The sequence below is a fragment of the Octodon degus genome, unplaced genomic scaffold (genome assembly GCF_000260255.1).
Source record: "Octodon degus isolate 3935 unplaced genomic scaffold, OctDeg1.0 scaffold00015, whole genome shotgun sequence".
NCBI classification, from domain to species: Eukaryota; Metazoa; Chordata; class Mammalia; order Rodentia; family Octodontidae; genus Octodon; species Octodon degus.
Window position 1 is genome coordinate 1,910,621 of NW_004524591.1, and position 24,321 is coordinate 1,934,941.

General features: G+C 40.0%; 1 protein-coding gene across 1 annotated transcript in view; it reads left to right on the top strand.

Annotated features, from left to right (window-relative positions):
• Scin (scinderin) overlaps positions 1-24,321 on the top strand; it is an 86,220-nt gene that overhangs the window by 11,232 nt on the left and 50,667 nt on the right. The window contains exon 4 of the mRNA XM_004626422.2: positions 15,554-15,703. Coding sequence (XP_004626479.1) covers positions 15,554-15,703 — 150 coding nt within the window. The remainder of the gene's footprint in view (positions 1-15,553; positions 15,704-24,321) is intronic.

The following is a 24,321-nucleotide window of genomic DNA, read 5'->3' on the forward strand; positions in this document are numbered from 1 at the left end:
AGAAATTTCAACACATACACAAAACTTACATACACTGCACTATTTTGCATTTTGCTATGACTTTAGGGTTTTAGAAAAAAAGCCACAAGTACAAATATCAATTATTATCTTAATGGTGTAGCAAACAGTGTATTATATCTGAGCATGTTCTTTCCCGGAAACAAAGTTCCTCTAATGTCAGATAAGGTTATTTATCACTAGCATCTTGATAAAGAAGACTTAGGGCAAGGCCTTGCATTAGCAGCGAGCAGAAGCGAGCAAAGTTTATCCATGTGCCCAGGGAGGGACACGGAGGACTCTGGAAATAGAGCCACCGTGGGGAAAGTCCTATTGATTTGGCAGTGGCACAGACAGTAAATACAGTAATATAAATTAGTATTAAATATAGCACTATAGTAAGTATACAGTCCGGAAAATAACCTCAAGGCATAAATGTCATGATTTTCTGTAAGTTAGGGCACATCTGTAGTTTTATTTCTACTAATGTAAAATCTCACTGTTTTGGGTCACGCCGGCTTGTGAGCGGCTCAGGTCCCAGTTACATTAATGCTCCCAGTACAGTGCTCCGTACTGTACTCAGCCGCCTGCACCCAGAAGGCAGTGCCTTTGCCCTGCGTCTCACGGGATAGTTCATGAGATAAACCCTTTCCGACTGCAAAGGCTAACCAAATCTCCTAACTGGATTTGAGTCCCATCTTTAGATTTAGGCACAAAACGGCCACTATTCCATCTTCCACTACCCTGCACCAAACATAAATCAAGATGCCCACAAGAAACACTCTGTCACACAGTTCCCAGGGGCCTCAGAGATGGAGAAAGTGGGGAGGAAGGCGAGGGGAAGCGGATGTAAAAGGAAGTAAGCTGTGCCACCTCCATGCCCCAGCTGCCCACGAGGAGTGTGGTCATTGTGTGCTGTCACATGGATGAATAAAAATAAAAACTAAAAAAATACAAAAGCAGTTACAGCAGTTCCTCCAAGCCAATGGGCAATAATTGCTTATCCAACTTTTGCTTCTACCAATTATATTTTAAAGCCCTTTATGATTTATAAAGAGTTTTAAAGCATGAAATGTGTATTTTTTTTCCCTAAAGAAAGCGGGAGGGGCCGGGGAGATGGCTCAGTGGATAAGTGCTTCTCTGGCAAGCACAAGGACCTGAGTTCAATCCCTGGTTCGGTTCTGCCAAAAAAAAAAAAAAAAAAAAAAAAGGAAAATGGGAACCTCACTCAGTTCCTATTCCAGTTTCTGTAATTGAAAGTATATAAAGGTTTTCATGTCCTGTTACAATTCTGTATATGATTAAATTTCTAAATTTCTTTGTAAAAATATGTAAATGGTTATTTCTACTTTTATAAAATTATTGTTCCTTCATATTCTGTAAGGACTTAAAGTTCAACATACCAATATTTGATAGAAAATACCTGTTCCATGATATGCTAAAAATGTTTGATGTTTAGACAGATAGGGTAAACCGAACTGCATGTATTGCAGGTTAATAATAAGCTTCTCTTCTGGAGGGTTAATAATCTAAGTTAGCAGTTCAAAATTGGAGAAAAGGAAGGGCTTCAAGGTCAGCCAACATTTTGGCCCTAGCCTTTCAAGGTCAGTGAAGACTTGGGACATAGGAGAACCTGTACTTTAACAACATGTAACTCAGTTGTGCTCCAAATTTTCTGATCAAGAAGATTATGGAGCCACAGAGGAATGTGATCGATGATGTAAAGTGTGCTTGGGGAGAGTCACATGGAGAGAAAAAACATTCTCTCAGGTTTTCACAGAGAGCAAATTGGTCAAGCAATGGCCGTGACTCATCCCCATGGCTGACACTGACAAAGGATCTACAAAGTGCAGTACAGGGCTGCAAGATAAATCCTGAGGGTACTTGAGTGACCTTATCAGATACAAAAGTTACATTTCTTGCTATATAGGTCTTGCTTTATCTTGGTCTTAACCATCCAGCAGAAAAGTATAAAAACGAGATATATAAAGTAAATCCATATTAATACGATGAACTGTAAAAGGCTCAAGTCAATAACTTCTGAGGATAACCCACTAATATTATCGACTGCTAGACAGATTTGCATTGTTTTGCTGAATTCAAGCACCTATAATATTTAGATGCCAATAGAATATTCACCTCTGACAGGACTAAACAAAACAAAACAAAAAAAGGGGATACAAAGGAAAGATCATTTTGTATTTATATATACAAAATAGTTAAGATAGATATACAGCTACTTTCACTTAATTCAATGAGAAGAAAGAGGTGTACTAATAGTGTTTGGACAGGATATCCTGTCTGCTTCTTGTACTATGATGAATAATCACTAAGAAGATAACAATGTACAATGTACTGATTATCGAAACTGTCCTATTAATCAGCTTTGAAGCTGTCTCATTCATATTTATTTCTCAATAAAATTAAAAAAATAAATAAGAGAAAAAAAATAAAGGTTTTCACTTGTAAATGTATGTATTTGATTAGGCAATTTGTCACTTGCCAGTGACTATGTGTAATGCATGCTTGCCATCACTTGGAAGCATTTTTTGCCTAAAGCATTTGTTGTTTCATGCATGCAATTGTCATACAAATGCAATCATCTATTTAATTGTCACGAATAGCTTCCAGTTCAACTTTCCAACTATCCACTCCGTGACTCGGGGCCCATTATTAACTTCTGGAACCTTACTTCCCTTTTCTTTTTAACCTCTTGACTCTGGCCTCTGAAACCACTTCTGGCTTTACCCAACTGTGATTCCTGCGGTTGCATCTGGGACATGGCAGTTATCTTTCTAGTTTCAAAGCACAATAAAGCCTGTGAAGGTGCAGGCAAGTCACTCACATTCACACCTGTTGTGCGGTGCCTGAGGGTTCTACTCCTATAATCACGTTGTTTTTACTACACAAAGCTAACACGGTATCTATTACAGGGAAATAGAATGTCTTGCAGCCAGTTTAGACCTGATGACGTCTAATCTGGCTAAGATTCTTCTGGAAGAAGGAGTGTTGTTAAAGGTTTATGATTCTGTGGAATGAATGTTGTATTTCCACAGTGGGCTACATGAATAATTGGATGCTGTCTTCCTGCAGCTGTGTTACCCTGTGGGAGGATCGCCCACAAGTGGAGGCTCACATGAAGGGGTGGGGCCTCCGTTGGGAGTTCAAAGGCATTTATCCAGGGCAGGCGAGATAGCTCAGTGGACTAAAGTGCCTGCTTAGGCAAGCATAGGCAAGCGCAGGGAGCGTGGTTGGATCCCTGGCACCACATGCTGTGCCAGTCCTGCCCCCAGGGTGGGCTGAGTCAGCCAGAGTCTGGGTGTAGTGGCGCATGCCTGTAATCCCAGTGCTGGGGAGGCTAAAAGGAGAATCACCAGGAGTCCAAGCTGCATGGTGAGATCCTGTAACAACCAAATACATAAAAAAACAAAGATACTCATCTATTTGAGAATAACTTGTCTTTATTTCATATAATTAATTATCTTTAATAACCGAAGTATCTTTCTGATGACCGGCCTTGTAGCAAAGATATATAGAATAATTTTGTTGCAGGATTACTTGTGTTTAGCTATCTTATATATTCTAGAAGTTTCCAACCCTCTAAAGGGACAAGCTGATGGAATCAATGTGTGGATTCTTCTGTGCATTGGTAACAAACATCCACAACATTTGTGTTTGCATTACTAACCTTTAGTTGATACGTTGCCAGAAGTTTCTAAGTGATAAGATCTTATGATTATCCTGTTAAGTTTATTTTTATGGTATGGTACAATCAGCAGGAACTTTCTGAATCATAGTATTTTAATTGCAGTCATTGAGTTAATTATTTAAAAATCGCCTATGCTAGATGGCACAGTTTAAGTTTGTTTCATTACTCAGGTATAAAAAAAATGTAGGTTAAATCTCTAAAGCTGCCACCCAGCTATAGTCAGCTGGCCAAGACTAAGGTTATGGATGTATGTAACATATATTCCATATTATCATAATGGCTTATGGGATGTCAGCTTTTGATAGTCACTATGATTAATATGATCTTCCACATGCCTTAGAAACATTTACTCTTTTACAAGGTTTTAGGCTACAGGAGCTGTCCCCTAGGTTTGACAATATTTCCTCAGCCTCAGGCCTCAGATCATAAAATTATCAGTTTAAGCAGTATAAAGGTTAAGAAAATCATAGGTATTTTAGAGAACAACATGCAAGCAGACATTCCTCGTTTACAACTGAAGTGTGTTCATGTGATTTGGTTGCTAAATGAACCGGTCACTAAATGAGGAATCGTATCTAAGTACGTACATTCTAAGACGCAGAACACAGAAACGGCCAAAGGCAACTCCATTGGGATGACTTTGCTTTTATTTGCATAACTTGCATGCAGTACTGTGATGAATAACAGCAGAAAGCACGGCACTACGCCATGCAGTACAGTCAGCCACAATTACAGTGCTGTATGTATACACAAGGGATGCTGCACAGAAAAGACGGGGGCTCTACCAGCACGGGGTACAGAAGTGTACAAAAGGAAAAAGACAGATTGTAAGTCTGAGTGGTGGATTTTAAGTCCAAATAGTGCTCCTTGGTCGTAAATCTGAGCAATTGCTAAATAGGCAGATTTTTGTTTTTGTTTTGGTACCGGAGATTGGACTCAAGACCTTGTGCTTACCAGGCAGGTAAGCTGCTGAGCTATCATCTCAACCCTACATAGGTAGATTGTTAAATGATTATTTATATATTGTTTAAGCACATCTTCAGGAAAATAATATGGAAGAAGGGTGAACCTTAGCCATTTGTAATTTACTGAAAAATGCTTTCAAACTATACATTTTATTGTTGATACATTTAAAATTAGTTATAGTTTAACCATCAATTTTAAATACATGAGGGAGAAATTAATTAATAGAATCTTGTCTAAAAATATTACAGTGAAGCACCAGTAACTACAGGATTTAAATGCTAGTGAAAAAAGCCCATATTTTCCATATCTCTGGTCATTAGAGAAAAGCAAATCAAAACCAAAATGAGATACCACTTTGCACCTACAAGAACACTCTAATCAAGAAGCAGAAGATAGCAAGTGTTGGTCGGGATATTGAAAAATTAGAATCCCGTGCATGGCTGGAGGTATGTAAAATGATATGTTATTATGAAAGTACTTTGGGAGTTCCTTATATGTTAAACATTAAATTACCTAGAAAATGACTTAGCCGTTCTATTCCTAGATATATACTCCCCAAACTGAAAACAGATACTTGTATACCAGTGTTCACAGCAGCACTGTTCAGGATAGAGGAAATGTAGGAGCAACCCAAGTGTTTATTAACACATAAATACATATATAAATATATACATATACATGGAATATTATTTGTCCATGAAAAAGAGCTGGAATTCTGATACATGGTACTATGCAGATGAGCCTTAAAAAAACATCATGTTGGATAAAACAGCCAGATACAAAAGGAAATATCTAACATGATTTCACTTATATGAAGTATCTGAAACAGTTAAGGCTCATAGAGACCAGGGGTTGGGAGGAATGAAGTAATAACTTTTTAATGGGTGTATAGTACAGTATGTTTGAGATGATTAAAAGGCAATTGCTATAGTGATGTTTGCACAACATTATGAATAGAAATAATGCCCACTATATTATACATGTAAAATGACAGATTTTACATATATATACATATATATGTGTATATATGTATGTGTGTGTGTATATATATATTATATTTTTAAATACAGAAATGGAAAAAAAGAAAAAAAGCCCTCATTCTGAAGATTTGGGACCTGGGTTAGCTCTTAGAAATGCAGTGTGTTAGTTATTGAAACTGTCCTAGTGATTTGATTTGAAACTGTCTCATTGCTATTTGTTTATCAATAAAATTATGAAAAAAAAAAAAAAAAAGAAATGTGTGTTAGTCCCTAACAGAGAACTAGGTCTTACAGAGTAGGAATTCCTGAGGTGAATTGCTAAATCCCGACCTGCTGCGTGCTCTCTTTCCTTGCTGACATTTTTGGTCCCTTGTACAGCTGTGCCTGCTCCTGGCTCTTTGTAGTCTGTGCCCACCCATTGTGTAGGCCAGCTTCTTTGAGAAAGCAGTCTCTACTTCCTAGTTCCCCAGGCCTCAGCTCCACATGTGTGACTTTCCCTTCTGCCATCTGTGTCTCTGGCATCAGCAACCCCTGCCGAATCCAGAGGACACCTCAGTCACATTCCCTTGATCTCTGGGTTGCGGTAGCTGCTGTGGATTATTCCTGTCTCATGTTCATTCCCTTTCTCGTCTTATCCCCTTTCCGGCCATTTTTCTCCATTCTTCCTTACACAGCATGCTCATCCCTTCAGTGTGTTTTAGGGTGGGGAAGGATTTCACTTGACTCATTGTCTTCATCAAGCTTTTGTCCTGAACAAGCACACCCTTCCCCAGTGCTCCCCTTCTCCCTGCTTTACAGCCTGCCTGAGCCCTCCTGCCAGGCTCAAGGCCACACACACATCCTGATCTCAGACGGCCTCTCAGGTATTTCAGCTGAAGTGTACCAAAAGAGCTCCAAACTTGACAGCCCAGAAAACGGAACGCACCAGTTTTTCTCTCTCATTTTAAAACCATTTCTTCTCCCATAGACTTCATGTTGATAGTGGAATTACCACTCACTCAGGCCCTTCCCCTCCAAATCCATCCGGAAGTCATCTTAGCTTCTTCAAAAGCTCCCATTCAGTCAGTCGCTGTCCTAGCTTGTTCCGCCTCCTGTGTCCCCTGTCCTCCCCCCGGCCCACCACTGTTGATGCTGTCTCAGTACCCCTGTGCGCCACGGCCGTCCAGTCACATACTTTCACTTTTTTGGATGTTTCCCTTTGCCTGGAATTCATTCCTTCTGTGACAGTTTTCTCCTGAAGGTAATTGATATCATCTCATGCCACGGTACTCAACTCAGATATTGCGTCTTTTCTTTCTTTTTCTTTTCTTTTTTTTTTTTTTTTCGTCTTTTCAGTTTGTGCCTTGAGCTCTTTCTCTTCTGCTGTGCCCCACACAGTGGAGTCAGCTTCTCTTAACTTTCTTGTCCATTCACCTAGCTGTTTCACTCACTCATCTTTTTCCCACTCTAATGGCCAGAACATATAATCATTCAAGAAACGTGTATATTTCCCAGCATAAAGTATAGCATGCCATGGAGTCTTTTGTCCTGAGATGTGATCTTCTTCCATCTATAATTTAACTTGTCTTTGCTTAATTTCCGTTTCCACAGGAAAGTTAAAAATAAAAGTAATTTTTGCCTTCTAAGATGAATTTTGTTAACCAGTAAAGTAATCGAGGCTTATCCTCCGACCTCTGTTTCTATCCCACAGGTGCTGGATGCAAACATGATATTATAGCCGGGGTGTGGGTGGGGTGAGGCCGGAAGTGTGCGTCTGGCTTCTCCTCACTCACCTGTCACCTGTCACCTTCTTAGCTATGACACTCAGTCTCCCTCGGCCTTTGTCCTCTTTTCCCAGGGCGTTTGCTAGTGGATCTCCTTGGGCTCATGTTGGCTTCCTGACGTCATGCCCTCCTATCCACTACAAGACCCTTTCTGGTTCTTCTGGCCACGACTCCATTCTTTTCAGGAGCTCTGCTTTGCTGTTCCCATGCCGCTCTGGAGAGGCGGGACACTCTGTCCCCATTATACCCGTGCCCACTGGCCCAGTCATCTGAGCAGCTGCCTGCACCACTCCCACTTCAACACATAGAAGCTTGGATGGCTCTGTGACTGTGTCAGTCACCTTTGTGTCACTGTCTCAAGTCCCCCGAGACAGTCAGTTTCAGAGCTCAGTCCATGGTGGGTTGGCCCACTTGCTCTGGGATGAGTGTGGAAGGAAGCTGCCCCCCTCGTGGCAGCTGTGATGCAAAAGAGAGGAAAAGGAAGCTGGGCATGACCTCAAGGGTGTGACTCCCACATGACCAGAAGAGTCCCAGTCTCTTTTCCCTCTCAGTAGTGGCATGAGCTGGGGGCCAAGCCTTTTATCATGTTGGCCTGGTCAGGGAGGAAGTGCCCCAAGTCTTCTCAGGGTTTCATTGCCTCTCATCAGCTTTTCTGGTTCTCTTAATCTGCTTTTCTTTGGGTTCCAGACTAGCTCAACTTATTTCATTTTACTTTCTTGTCTGTTCTGGAGTTCCTGTTATACACGCTAGCACCTAAGGCCGTTCTTCTGATCTCAGTGCACAAAGCCATACCATAGACAGCATCCTTATGTACGTCTCACCTCGAAGTTCTTTCCTCTAGCAAAATTGAGTTTCTTTTAAATTAAAACTATGTTGGGGTTTGGACTTTCTTCTCACTGTGGCTGAAAATGCTTAGTTTAAACTAAAAGACAGTTTGTCTTTGCTCCTATGGGTGCCCCATAAGGACACACTTATCCACAGCGAAGATATATTGTTCATTCTGGCTTTAATTTTAGACTAAGCATTTAAGAGGAGAAATTTGAAGCAACAAGAGGAGTCAAATCTCAAGTGTCAGCACGATACCCTGTAGTAAAAGGAGGGACAAATGTCATTTAGTGTGTGCCTGATGTGTGCTGAGTGAATGGAAGGGAGTGGCAGATAGCGGGAGTCTCTGTCCTTTGTGCTTTAGAGAGCTCAGACAGACATATGAGGCAGAGGGAGAAAGTCCTGGCGGAGAGATATAGGCGGTGTGACCGTCATGGGATACCGGCTGGGGGAGGACAGCACATGGGATATTAGGCTTTGCACTTTCTCAACCAGGGCTTCCTATTAGAACTGTCTGGAGAAAGTGTCACAGATGTTGATTCTTCTTCTTCTTCTTCTTCTTCTTCTTCTTCTTCTTCTTCTTCTTCTTCTTCTTCTTCTTCTTCTTTTTAATAAAAAATTGTATTTACTTAGAAACATTCAGAATGTCAATGAAGTAGTTACAACTTTTTTTTTTTTTTTACAATTACAGAGTGGTATTCAGTTATCAGAACAATTATTTCATATAAGCTGCATCAGAGACAACTGAAGATGAAAAACTACTGTCCCCATATATAACAAACTTGTAAAAAAAAACACCAAACAAAACAAAACAAAACAGCAAATTTGTGCTGTGCACCAGCAAGAACCTGCTTTAAATTTCCATGCCAATTTACAACTGTACCAGGTGAGGTTAGTGGCTATTGAAAATACCACCAGGACAGGGCTATCTAAAGACACATTTCAAGAGCTGGGGAGATGGCTCAGTGGTAAGTGCTTCCCTGGTGAGCACAAGGGCCTGAGTTCAATCCCTGGTTCCGAAAAAAAAAATAAATAAAAATAAAATAAAGACACATTTGATAATGTGTTAACTACACATAAAAAACACTGTTCAGTTTAAAAACAAATCTTACACTGCCTTACATTTCAATTTTTTTTTTTCCAAAAGGAGTGAGTTGTGTACGGGGGGGGGGGCGGGGGTTAAATGCTTTATAGACAAGAAAAAAAAACTGCACTAGAACCAACTTATTCATCATCATCCTCTTCATCCCCTCATCTCCTTCCTCCTCTTCCTCCTCCTTTTCCTTCTTTTTCTTGCTTTTTTCAGCCTTGACAACTCCCTTTTTTGCTGTATCAGGTTTTCCTTAAGCCTGGTAGGCATCAATGTCATTTTCGTACTTCTCCTTCAGCTTAGCAGCCTTCTTCTCGTATGGCTGCTTGTCACCTGCTGCAGTATTATTCCACATTGCTCCAAGTTTCTTTGCAACATCACCAATGGAGAGGCCAGGAGGTTCTCCTTTGATTTTTGGGCGATACTCAGAACAGAACAAGAAGGCTGAAGGAGGCCTCTGGCGTGCATTGGGATCCTTTTTTGCTTCTCCTTTAGGGAGAATGTAAGTTTTCATTTCTCTTTTATAACGAGCCTTGTCCACTTTTGCCATGTCTTCAAATATTCCTTTTTCTTTAGCAGATATAGTCTTCCACCTCTCTGAACATTTCTTAGAAAACTCGAAGTTAACAGAAGCATCTGGTCCTGCTTCTTGAGCTCCTCTCAGCAAGTTTGCACAAAGAATGCATAGGATGACATCTTGCCTCTTGGCTTCTTAGGATCGCCTTTGCCCATGTTTACTCAACTCCTCAGCAAGGTACAAAGTCGCCCAGTGCCCATCTGGCTCTCACTTGCCCTGGTGCTCTCTCTGTAGAACCCAGTGTACTGCAATGGCCTGATTCTTCTGATTAGATTCAAAGATTCTGATTTTAATTTTGGAATGGGACTTTTGGTGAGGCTAATTTTTAAGCTCTGCCTCTGAGGTATAGTGAGCATTTTATTTTATTTCATTTCACTTACGTGGCACAGGGTCTCACTAAGCAGCTCAGACTCCTAGTGATCCTTCTGTTTTCAGCCTCCCCTGTGCTGGGATTACAGGCACCACCACACCCAGACTAAGTTGCCAGCTCAGTGCGCCCTGAGGGTCAGGGCTGCCACAGCATGCAGATCCGGGTATGGAACCCTGGTCCCCGAGCTTGCCAAAGCAGGCGCTTAGCCCACTGAGCTATCTCACCAGCTACAGTGAACACTGAGAACCAGTTCACTATAGGAGATGTCTAAGGGGCTGCACAGTTCAGGGTCATATGCAGAAAGTCAGTAAATTATCTGAGTAGTTGAATCATAATGTATATGGCTGGCAGAAATGGCTTCCGGTCAAGTCCCTCTGAAAATCTAATTTAGTTTGCCAAACTGTTTAGTGGAGAGGAAGTAGCTTAACTGACACTCACATGCTATGAGAATAACCCTCCCAAAGCTGTCCTCCGAATGCCAGTGAGGGGCACCGCCGCCGGCAGCTGAGCTAAAACTGGCCCGGTCCATTTCGATGCTTCTGCCCTTCCAATCTGGCCACGTGGCGTCGCTGACCCACACTGAAGGCTTCATCTTTCTAATCATTCCTTAGCTGTTCTCTGTGTCATCACTGCCATGCTCTAGTTAAGATGCTAGTCCTTCCTTTCTGGTCACCAGGCCCTCAGGGAAGCCACCTGTCCACTCCATTCATTTCTCGAACTTCATTTAGGGCATTTGTGCGTTGTATGTCATTGAGGATGGTGAGTCAGGTTGGCATTGAGGAAACAAAACAGGTTTTCTTTTCTTTTTGCTTTCTTTCTTCCTTCCTTTTTTTTTTTTTTTTTAATTTTAGGGAAGGGTCTATAGGGTGTTCAGGGTCTTACTACAAGATTGGATTCATAGTGATTGGCCTGTTTACAGCCTCCCAAGAGCTGGGATTACAGGTGCACGCCACCATGCCCAGTCTCAATTGCTGTTTTAGTGCACCCTGGGAGCTGGGCTGGGGCTGGCATGGCAGGCCTGGGGATTGAACCCCAGACCCCTGCGCCTGCTTGCAGGCACTTTAATCTGCTGAGCTATTTGGCTGGCCCTACAAAACAGGTTTTCAATAAACATTTGCTTACCCAAAACCTAAAGAAGACATAATTTAAACTTTGAAATTGAAAAAAAGTAGATTTCTGGAGTTATCTCCTAAGTCATTATTATTTTTTTTTTCAGAACTGGGGATTGGACTCAAGCCCCTGCTCTTGCCAGGCAAGCGCTCATTCCACTGAGCCCTCTCCCCGGCCCTCCAAGTCATTATTTGTAAGCTCAGAGAAACTCCAAGCAAAAGGACTATTTTCATGACTTGGTGTATCTATCTGCTTAGCTAGATCTACAGGAAAATTAAACACAATAAAGACAAAGTCAATAAGAATGAGGAAGAGAAAGAAGTTTGTACTCCCATTCTCCTTTTTTATAGTTCAGATGTATTTACAATAAATAACTCCTAAAAAAGACAAAAAAGTAGCCCAGCCATGCCGATTTCTTCACAGATGCAAGTCAACATCACTTGTGTGTTTTGGGTTCTGCTCTAAACTCAGCTTCTGAAATCTTGCTCCCCTTCGATGCCATCATTGGGCATGATTTTATTTTTGCTTTTATTTCTTGCCCATAAGCGATGTTTACCTGTGCTTTGATGTTTTACTTACTAACTTTGACCACATAGTTTAAAGGAAATTATAGAAATCTCTGGTGCCGAAGGCCACTAACAGGCCTCCCCTTCTCAGATGTGGTTGTTTCTATTATTGTCACTTGCTTGCATTTGTTTCGAGTTCCTGGTGAACCAGACTAATTGCCAGGTTGTCTTTATGCCCTTATTTCTTTCTTTCCCAATTATGCAGAGCAATTTTGTTTTCTTTTAATAGTACGGATAGTAGGTTAATCATAGTTCCACAGACTTCTACTAGAGGGTGAGCACGGGTAGCAGCCACACTGACCTCCTGCCAAGATTTAAGCAGACTCCAGTCTAAATTGGATGGCTAATTCCAGATTTACATGGCGTTGCGATGGCCCCTCTCCCAAAGAAATCTCATATTAGTGCCCTGAAGCCATGTTTGTTTTACAATTTTCAGTGCCTACTACATTTACTTTGATGAATAACTTTTCAGCCAAGTCCATGAAAATATCATAAGTGAAATAATTTACATCATAGTGAAAACTTCTTGTTATAGCAACATATATTAATCCATCATGTCAATTCAGACTCTTAAAACATTTTCATGCAGGATTTGTTTCTTAAAACCTGCTTCCTCTAAAAAACAGGATAAGCTGAATTATACAAGAGTTTTTTCAAGCATGGTGCCAAGCGAATACAGAGTTTTTCTGTGTACCGAGAGGGGAGTTGTCCTAACCAGCAACCTGTGAATAGAATGAGTGTTGGGCAGTCCGGTTTATTAATAGCACCTCACAAACTCGCGTCAGCACAGTAGAGCTTTGTTAAAATGCGTCAGTTGCACATGGTAGAATATAACTCGCTCAAATGTAATGAATTGTTAAAACTTCGTTTAATCTTTTTAAAGCAAGTTCCCCCCCCAATGCAAGTTTTAATATGCTATTGTCACCATTGAATGAACTATATTTGCATAGAAAATTAATGAAATGAAGTCAATGATGAATGAATTCACCTCTTAATTCTGAGTTTTGCCACCTTACAATTAAGGTCATCATTTTATTTTATGTCTTGTTTCAACTAACCATTGCAAAGTAAGTCTAAGTAAGAAGAAATATGTCAATCGTATATAAATAGTAACACAAAATAAGGTAGGAGTAAAATAGTAGGCATAATAAAAATAAATCATTTTCATGCCAAATATCTGTAACACTTCACTGATTTAGTCGTCTTTGAGCTAAAAGGAAAAGAATCACTTTGAAAAGCTTTACTATTTTTGTGAGGACTTTCTTCTATGAGTGATTTGACTGTTATAAAGGTAGAGACCGTGGGCATAAGCAACGGTGAGGAACATTTTCTACAACTGAATTTAGCTGTGAATTGATATGTACATAAGAACTTCTAAGCTTAAGTAATGATTTTGGAATCCATGGACTGTTGTGAAGTTTATACCAAATAATTGTATTTACTAAACATTATTTACTAAACATCTGAAACACATTTTGCCAAGTTTCTATATGCTTTATAGATGGTAATAAAATTCAGTGTGATTTTATATCGTCTCTTTGAAGTAAATGAGAGGTCATTTATAAAGCTAAATTAAAGAGAATGTAGGTGTCTGTTAGGTGATTATAAAATGTGGGGCAGGTCAGCAAAGAGGTTGCTAACAAGTATGAGAAGCAGAGAGCGCTAACCTGTGATTTGCTGTCTGTATTTCACTCTAATACAATGCCTATTAGAAGTTTGCTTTCTCAGACTGCCAAGGAAAGAATTATTTGCAAAGTATCATCCAACAGAGTAGAGAAAAAAAATGAGCTGAGGTCTGTCTTGTAGGTGGCCTGCGGGGTACCCTTGGATCATGACAGGTTACGGGGTCCTTGCTGCATGTCTGGGGTGAGCAGTAGTGGGTCCAGCTCTGGCCACCACTACAGCGCCCTAGGGAGCATTTGGTCAACACATTCCCAGAGCGCGCAGAGTCCCTGAGGATAGGGTGTATTTTCTGCATTTAAAAAAATTACCTTCCTACTCCACTGGTTTTAATGCCTAGTGACTAAGCGTTGAGTAATCTCTGGAAGTCGCTTGCTTTCACCCTTTGTACTGCTAACTTTGGCACAGTATGCAAATAGCCTTCCCAGGGGAGCCTCTTCTACCAAGGCCCAGGTGGAGAAGACCAGTGAGGCAATCACAGCAGTGCACTGCTCTGCTACGAACAGGAAGCACGCTTGGGCCTACCGAACAATCGAATCGCATTCTAAAATTAAAGGGGGTGCTGGTGAAATGGCTCAGTGGTCTAAAGCACCTACTTAGAACAAGCTTGGCAGAGCACAGGGACCACGGTTCAATCCCCCAGCACCACATGCCAGTCAGCCGTGCCCCCTGGTGGGCTGAGCTGGACACACACACACACACACACACACACACAAATAAATGAATAAAATTAAAAAAAAATTAAAGGGATTACAAAGCATAGTTACTTTATATTTTTCTTACAAAAATTTGAATTCCTAAAGTGTCTACTTTATGTTTAAGGAGGATGATGGATTAGGTTAATTAGGACCACAGTGAAGTCAGGGGTCAGAGAGTTTGTCCCAGCCTACATTGTTGCAAGTGGTGTCCCCAACACCACAGATCACCTGACCCATTTTAGGCACTCAGTGACTTTATTTTTAAGGCAGGTTCTCGCTACGCAGTGCAGGGTGGCCTTAAACTCACTTATGTAGCCCAGGCTGGCCTCAAACTCACAGCAATCCTTCTGCCTCAGCCTCCCGAGTGCTGGGATTATAGATGTGCTGCGCCATGTCTGGTTTTCTATTTGTCTATATTTCTATGTAAAAATGTAATTGTAATGGTTAAGTGTCAAACTTTTTCTATGTATTATAAATTTATTAAGCATTTGTATGAACTGTTAGTCTTTGTAATACCTCATTCATACATAGCAGTGGAAAACCTTGTACCTGTGCTTTTTTCTTCTTTTTATGAATAATTTATTAAAATGAGTTTTAGAGAGTGCTACTGGGTCAAAGGTTGTAAATCTTTATGGTTCTTGATAAGGGTTGTTAAATTGCTTTATGTATGTTAGTTACCTGGATTTAGCTGTTCTGTAATTCTGTAATGTAGCCAATGTGTAATGGGTACACACTTCAAAATACCCTGTTATAGGGGATGGATAGACAATATTTGTCATTTAAATCTATAAATAATGAATGTATAGATTGCCAGGTAAATAGCTGTATAAAAAAATTGTATCTACTTTTATGGCCATCAAGAGTATACTGTCTTAAATTTTTGACTACTTTTCTGAAATATGGTAGATGTATTTTAAATTAAAAAATTCATATATTTACTTTTATAAAATTTAATTAGTAGACTATACATACAGAGAATGGTGTGATACGTCTTTTACGTGTTCCATTAAAATACTTTATAATGGGAACAAATTACCAGGATACAAACTAACAGGAAGGGATGCAATTTAAATATATACTGTCACATATACCACAACAGTAGCTAATTTTAATTTTCTTCTTCATACTTTCTTGTTTTTTCCTGGTTGATCACAGTGAGCAATGCACTAAGAAGGAATGTCCTCCTCGTAGTCTTGAGATCCAATCTGTGTCTTCCTTTTAGGAAATTTACCAGTGGTGTGGCTCCTCATGCAACAAATATGAGCGCCTGAAAGCCAGCCAGGTGGCCATCGGCATTCGGGACAACGAGCGGAAGGGCAGATCTCAGCTCATCGTGGTGGAGGAGGGAAGCGAACCTTCGGGGCTTATTCAGGTACTGTGAGCTGTGTCAAATTGCTAGCTGTGCGCATGCGTGCACACACGCACGGGCACGCGCACACACGCACGGGCACGCGCACACACGCACGGGCACGCGCACACACGCATGCCTGTGAAGATACACGTGTGTGAGAGAGCGCGAGAGAGCGCACAAGAGAGAGAGAGAGAGAGAGAGAGAGAGAGAGAGAGAGAGAGAGAAAAGAAGGAGGAGGAGGAAGAGGAGGAGGAGGAGGAAAAAACCACATTTTTCTAATACCGAGTCTATGCTAACATTACGTACGATTAAACATCAGGATTATCTAAGCCCTGGCACAGAGGAAGTGGATAGCCATGGCTGTTTTCTCTTACCATCTGTATGGTTATCGAAGGAAACCCTGACTGTCTTCTGGGGACAATGAGGACGAACACAGGGCTAACACTTCTGATCGACTATAACATATGTTTTGGAAGGAAGGTAATGTTTCCTTCATTCATTTTCTTCAATTTGAACTTTAACAACTGTTTCATTAAAGGTATGAAATAAAATTTTATGCTAAGATATTAAATGCACAAATATTTTAAATATCTCAATCAAGCAAAGAAGCTTGTCTTACAGACAAGGCACTTTTACTATAGTTCTTTTTTTAAAATAGATGTTTAAATCATTTATTTATTTATTTGGCACAGGGTCTTGCTATGCAGCTCAGACTTGTCGTGATCCTCCTGTCTCAGCCTTCCCAGTGCCAGGATTACATGTGTGTGCCACCACACCCAGTTTCCAGGCTGACTGGGGTGCTCTCGAGGTTCTAGGGCCAGCATGGCCTTTGGTATGGGGGATTCACCTCTGGTCCTTGCTCTTGCCAGGCAGACACTGGGACTGCTGAGCCACTTCCCCAGCCTATAGTTCTCAAATTGATGTGAAAATTAGCTCCCTATAGTTCTACAGACCTACATCGTTTGCTAATCTTGGACAGTGAGTTGTGACCAGTGTTTCCCTTTTAAGAAAACTGCAGTGATGACCTTGGAGTCCACACTGTAGAGATTCCCTCAAGTAAGATGATGAGAGGATTGAATCATGCTCAGAGGTCTTGTCATCAGTTGGCAAATTTACTCCTTTTTATTTATTTGACAGTCTGCTGAACTCCTGCAGTACACCAGACACTAAATATTTCCACCAAATGTTGCTTTCTATTCCATTATAACCTTATAGAGCTTTACCATGATTTATTGCAGTTCTTTTTTAATCCTATGCATTAAACTGTTGTAGGTAGCTTTGTTTTGAATTTCATTTCTCTAATTTCCTAGGATCATGAATTTCCTTCCAATGACTTTCAACTGTTTTCATTAAAGTTTTTCTCAGTGTTCTCTGATAAATATACTTTTAATGTTTCTAACTTAGAGCAACTTAATGCCCTCGTTACATTTAATGCTTTAATTACATTAGTTACATGACATACTGTCAACAGGAAATAAAGTTTAAATATGTTACAGTGATTCAGTCATGAAAAATTATTAGATAATTTTATTTCTTATAATAGCTTTAAACTTTATTTCTTTAATAGCCCTCATCTACAGGCTTTTACATTAATGATATTTTAGGAATAATTTTAATTCAATGGGGAGAATGCTGGTGGTATAGTGAGAAAAGATAATAACATTTTATATATAGTCTTATATGTGTGTAGATGTCTATTCAGATATACTGGACCTAAATATCTGGAATGAGCCTAAAATATCACCAATATTATCTTTGACTTGGGATGTGACTGCTTTTCATTTTCTTCCTCCTTTGTCCTTGTATTTTGAAAAATGTTATATAATGAACATATATTAGTCCCTTTATGATCAGATAAAGTAAACAAAACCACTAAAAATCAAATTAAAGATAGCTCATTGGCTTTTCAGTAGTTAGAATAACATTGCTAATAAATGAGACTGAAAATTCTTCAGAACAAATTCTTAATTCTTTAATATTCTTCGGGGGTCACTTAAATGTGACTAACCATTTATATCTTCTAACTTGTGTCTTTGGAAGCAAAATACATTTCATTCCCTGTTGTCTTCTCTCTTCCCTCCCTCCCTCTTTTACTTTCTTTCTTTCTGTCTGTCCATCTGTCTTTCTTTCTTTTTTTTTCCTGGTACTAGAGATTAAACCCAGGGAGAGCTGAGCGATGTCCCTAACCCTTTTTAATTTTATTTTTATTTATTTTGCAATAGTGTCTCCTTAAATTGGCCGGGCTGACCTCAAACTTGTAATCCTGCTGTCCCAGGCTCCTAAGTAACTGAGGTTGCCGGTGTGTGCCACCACGCCCGGCCAAGGTGTATTTCTAGTGGATGGGAAGCCCTTGCTTCTGCATCATGGAAGGGCCCCTTTACCCAAGGCAAATGTGCTTCCCCACATTCACACTGAAAGTCTGGAGCCATGGATGAACTAACCCTATATATTTCATGTTTCTTTGTGACATATACACACCTAGGATAAAGTTCAGCTGGTAAATTACTTAGCGTGGGAGATTAGTGATAATAAGAGAGAACAATGATAACAATATACTGCATGGAAGTTGACTGTGGTCTCCCTGAAAGCATGGAATTTTCCATTTAATATTTTTGGACTGTGATTACCCAAGGGTAACTGAAACCACAGAAGGGGAGGCCACGGGTGAGGGGCTGCTGTGGTTTGGGAGAAACAGAGCCAAGAAAGGGCCTCACCCTGCGCAGGGCAGAGGGGGCCTGGGGCAAAGATCAGGCCTGTCCCCTGTGTTCCATGGTTCGTGGGCCTGGGGTGAATTTCCTGAACTTTCCTTTCTCTTGTTCCCCATGCACAAAGTTTTGACATAGTGGCCTCCGTGGTCCCTTTGGCTCTGGGTGTCCACCTACCCCTTGGGCTGGAGGATCTCTTGACCTTTGAAGTCTGTTTCTCCACATGAGGCCACTTGGGCTGAGGGGCTTAACTGTGTGCCCACAGTTGCCTATGGGTCTCATTCAGGGATCTGAAAAAGAGAATTGAAAAGCCAGTCAACACATCATACCACATTATTACATTAAAATAAAAAGAGACCCAAGAGATGGAGAAGGGATGGGAAGTAAAAAGAAGTGAGATCTTATGTCCAGGTACCATCTCATAATATGTGTGGTCATTCTGCACTGCAGATGTGGACTCTTGTAAGACTCTTAAAAAAATGTAACAGATGGAACCTCAAGAAAAATGTATAAGGAGAAAAGAAAGAAAGAAGGAAAAAGAAATCTATATCTGTATCTATATCTATATCTATATCTATATCTATATCTATATCTATATCTATCTATAGATAGCTTGAATAATTGTACTGCTGATTTCTGCTGGTCTTTTGAAAGAAGTTAATGCTTAATTTTTTTCTCTCTTGTTTTTAATTTTTTAGAATTTTTTGACCAGTCTTACAAGCTTATATTTGGTAATCTGAAAACTAATTTGAAGACATCCATATGCAACATAACAACCATTGTTGAGTTCCTATCATTTTGTTTAGTGAAGTTCTGTATCTTTTTTCTTTCTTTCTTTCTTTCTTTCTTTCTTTCTTTCTTTCTTTCTTTCTTTCTTTCTTTCATGTATTTGGTAAGGGTCTCACCACACAGCTCGGACACGTAGTGGTCCTCCCAGCCTCCCCAGCACTGGGATTACAGGCATGCGCCACCAAGCTTAGTCTAGGTGGCCAGCTCCGTGTGCTGAGGAGCAGGCCAATGTGTCCTGTGGGGATTTAACCTGGTCCCTGCATTTGCCTAAACAGATGCTTAGTCTGCTGAGCTATCTTGCTGGCCCTTTATCATTTCTAATGTTCTCTTTAAAAAGAAAAAAATTAAAAAGGAAAAATCTGTAAAAATACAACTCTAAAAATAATAATGAAGGGTTCTAGTACTCCAGGGTTCTGTAGGGCAGAGACTTCTTGTTTTGAGTTTTAAAAAACTTACCAAACACTTACTATGTTTACATTTAATACATTCAATGTGTGCACTTAATGCCTTGCATTATATTTGGCAATTCTTGCTCACACAATGAGATAAAATAAAGTTTCAGCAGGTGCCTTCCTCAGATAAGAGAAAGCCCAAAGGCCTCTTTGCTGTTGTATTTTAGTAGTGTCTGATCACAGAAGTATGACGTTATTTGATGAATTAACTAATGGTCAACTAGTCTGACTTATTAGTTTTCATAGTGCTCTAAGTATATGAGTAGAATTAAAAATTGTCCCCTCGCCCCCCAGGGGTGCACTGAGCCAGCGATGGAGTCTAGCATGGTGGTGCATACCTATAATCCCAGCACTAGGGAGGTGAAAACAGGAGGATCACTGTAAGTCTAAGCTGTGTAGTGAGACCCTACACACACACACACACACACACACACACACACACAGTTGTCCCTAGCTGGGAAAATTACAACTTCATTTTCAATATTTTTTAAGTAAAAGGTAGAATTTCCTCCAATTGTAAATGTACTACTACAAAAAAAAAAAAAAGCAAAAGCAAAACCCAGTCTTTTAAGATCACAAGTTTAGTGATTTTTTTGGATTACAGCTTACTTCCTGTAGGTGACCTCAAAATATTTAGCTTCATCACTACTGTGTAATTTAATCACGATTATTAAATCTGCTACTCAGTCATATTACTTGGCAAGTTAACCGCAAAGCTCATGCTCCTTCATCAAGTTTCTTACAAAATGTTTTGACATTTGCATTGCAACATAATCAGTCTCTTTTATAATACTTTGCATTTCTTTTGTGCATTTAAAGATATTTTTCTTAAGAAAGGCCCAGTAGACTGCACAAGCGGTCTGTAGGGTGCGCACCTGCTCTCACACACGTGCCCGTGTTGGTGAGGACAATGAGATGTCGTTTCTTTTTCTGAGATTACGGTAACTGGTGATTTTGCTAGAAGAGTCTAAAAATCTAAACATCTTTCCAAATACTTTAATAATTTGAACTTTCAAGTAATTCGTTAATAATGAAGATCTTTTAAAAGTATATTTAAAAAAAAGACTTTGAAAGCCCACAGGTGTTTGTAATGGCTTGAAATCAAGGAATTTCTATCTCTCTGTCTCTGTCTCTCTCTCTCTGTTTCTCTCTCTCCCCCTCTCCCTCCCTCCCTCTCCCTCTCCCTCCCTCCCTCTCCCTCTCCCTCTCTCTCTTTTTCCTTCCCTCCCTCTTCCTCTCTTTTTCTTTCTCTCCTTTGGAGACAGTAGCTCAAGCTCACCTTGAACTCACCATGTAGCCCAGCCTGTCCTCACAGCAATCTTCCTGCACTAGCTTGCAGAGTGCTGAGGTTACAGACATGGGCCCAGCCTCAAGACTTGTCAGCCAACTGAGTGGTACAGTTGACATCACTGTGCATTCAATGGTGAATGTTGGAGTATATCTTTATACTACATTAAAATGCTGTATAGATTGAATACTGAAAATATTGAAAAATATTGAGTACTGAAGGTATTGAAAAGTAATTTTTTCTGAGATTTTTGAAAAAAATTATCTCTAGTTTGAGTCATTTTGGCTGTCTGTTGGTTATGTTATTTCACACAATCTTAGTGTGGCTTACCTCTGGGGTTTCTATAAGTTTGTCCTTCAAACTAAAGCACTTTGTAGAGTGAAACCAGCATGAATGAGCTGGGACTCGGACTCTTACAAGGCGGTCCGGCAAAAAGGACAAGTGGCCGCCTCTGATGCGCATCTTTAGCACTTTTTTAAAGTGAAAGTAATACCGTGGAAGGCATCCAACTGAAGTCTTCGAAGTCACGTTTTACTCTGTGCTTATTTTCCATTTGCTATAAACATATTCACCACGAAAGTTTGCACATAAATTATGTAAAACCCTTTCAACTCTTTCTTTTCATATGAATATAAAGAAAGTTAAATGTCTCACTAGCCCTGAGGTCCCAAACTTTATTTTTAAAATATTGACAGGGAAGTTAAAAGATCCCCTAAGGAGAAAGAAATTTATCTTATTATAGACTTTCACCTTTTAAAAGATAGATAGCGTCTGGTATATATAAGAGAATCAAGTTGAGGCTAATTGTTTGAAACTGTGACAAAAACCATATTTTTTCTAATTCAGAAAGACTTTAGCTAGGGCTCTAATCATTGTAGGGGGTGATGACAGCTCCTGGCACTGAGAAGGCCACAGGGAGGTGGCGAGCAGATGTCACAGTGCTGAGTCATTAGGTTTCTTGCTGTTAACCAAAACATCTGTAAGTCTCCCTGAAGCGTTGCCTGTGAAGCCATTGTTGCAGATTCTCCGAAAACAAAACAGAAGCACAGTTACAGGTTGTGTTAGTGTTTAGTGTGTCCTGGTTAGTTCCCAGTGAAGCTGGAAATCTGCTTACTTTATTATCCGGTGAAGGAGCTAATGGCGCTAGCAAATAGGTGTGGAAGCAAAGGGTGAGCTCCGGAGGCCTGCTGGGGGGGCCTTTACAGATAGCTTGCCAGGGAAAGTATTCCAGGTCTTTCTTGCCTCAGGGAGCTGGATGAGACAAACCAAACACAGAGCCAGAGTTTAACTGAAAAATGAAGCCTGAAGGAATAAGGCAAAAACTGGCTCTGCAGAGTGAACTTGGGCCAAATGAAAGAGGAAAAAGACAACAAGAATGAAAGAAAAGTACACCCCGTGCCTGGGAGACATGTGTGGGCTACTGTGAAGCGCTTGATCGGGCGCTCCTCGTGGCCTCTGGCCTCCTTCATGCCCTCCGTGTCTTGTGGGAGCCCCGGAGTTGTGCAGCGGTCTTGAGCATCATCCCCGCCCTGGGTCTGACAGGTAGCAGGTGCCTCCCCTTTCTCCAGCCAGCCGGCCTCCAGCCTGCCTCCTGTATCATCGGCAGCGTTAGTTGGAGTCTGAGGGGTCCCCCAAAGAGGACGTGGGGACTTTAGTTTACCCCACCCATGGGATTGGTGCAGTAGGATCACTGATTTCTGTCATAGAAAAAGAATTTGCGAGGCCCATCTGGGAGAGGCCCATCTGAGAGAAAGAGGTTTGTATGGCAGGAAGAAGGCCGTGCTCAGGGGCGCGTGGCCCCGGAGAGAGGCACACTGTGGTCTGGGGTTGGGGTTTTATGTGGCCTTGGGGCTATCCCTGGGATGGGCGATCTAGGAAGCGTCTCCTCTGCCAGCCAGCCGCCCATGGGTCAGCATGCAGTTGAGGTTCAGAGCTCCACTGTTGTTTTGCGTGCAGCTTCCTGGAGAGGGGCCATCTGGACAGCCCATCTAAGGCCATTTTTTAATTTTATTTTGTAAGATGCTTAGAAGGTTTTCTGAGTGTGTTTGTGGAAGGAAAAATAACATTGTAAGTTTTGAGTACTTTTTGTGTTCTGAAGCTGCACTTTTTTTAATATAACCTGTTATTCACAGGATATATATTGTTCACAGTTAGCAAACTAAAAAGGGGAGGCTTGGCCAGGTGTGGTATGTAATCCTAGCACTCAGGAGGCTGAGGCAGGAGGATCACTGCGAGTTTGAGACCAGCCTGGGTAACTGGGCTCTAGGCCAGCCTGAACTGCATAGGAAAAAACTCTTGTTTCAAAAAAAAAAAAAAAAAAAGACAAAAATAAATAAATAGGTGAAGCTGGCTTGGTTGCTTGCTTGTTTTCTTTCTTTCTTTTTTCATTTTCCATTATTCTTTATTTGTTTTTATATTTTAATTTTTTTAATAGATTGCAAATTGAAAATAAATTATTTACAACCATAAATGAATATAACAATAAAAATTGTCCAAAATAAAAGTGAAGAAAGAATTTACAGATCAGTCATAATAGTTCATTGTGTCAAAACCAAGAAACTTATATTCATATAATTAGAATTCTCAAAGTAGAAAGGAGTAGGCAATAAATACATAAAGATTTAAAATTTCTGAATTTAGTTCAACTTATAATACCGCATTTCCAAGAAAAATGAACCTTTCTGCACAATAAATTTAAATAAATCATACCAAGATACACAAAAATGAAAGTGTCCAGAACTTATTTTAAAGAAAAAAATCATTAAAGCATATACATAAAAAATATTAGCTATGGAATCACAAAATTAAATAGCATCCTGTTCCACATTAGAAAGAAAAAAAAGGACCAAGTGTGTAAGTAACTAGACTAATTACAGGACTGAAAGAAAAGATCTGTCCTCTTTGGATTTTATACTTAACAAACACACCTTTGAAAACTAAAAGTAAGATTTTGTAGTTATACAAACTTGAAATATTTTAATACCTGCCGAAGTAGCATATAGGAAATAACAAAGAGCATAATTCAAAAAGCAAGAGAAGTTGCAGTATGTTCCTGGATGAACAATAAAGAGCTCTCAATATGATAGTTCTGCAGGACTATATAAAATATATTAGATGAACCCTTATTTAAAGGTCATTGAAGATTTCGATGAAACAGTACCAATCTTATGTTGGGTTATACACGTATTTTTTTCCATAAATATGTGTGCATGTCTGTATAAAAGACAGGGAAGAAGTAATATAAAGTAAACAGAAAATGGAAATATACTTTTTAAAGTTTCTACTAGGAGAAGATATCATATGCCTTTTAAATAAATTGTAAGTCAAAGATATAGTATAAATCTTAGAACAAAAAATTAAGATTAAGCAATATTCAGAAAATTAAATACTAATTAATTAAAAATT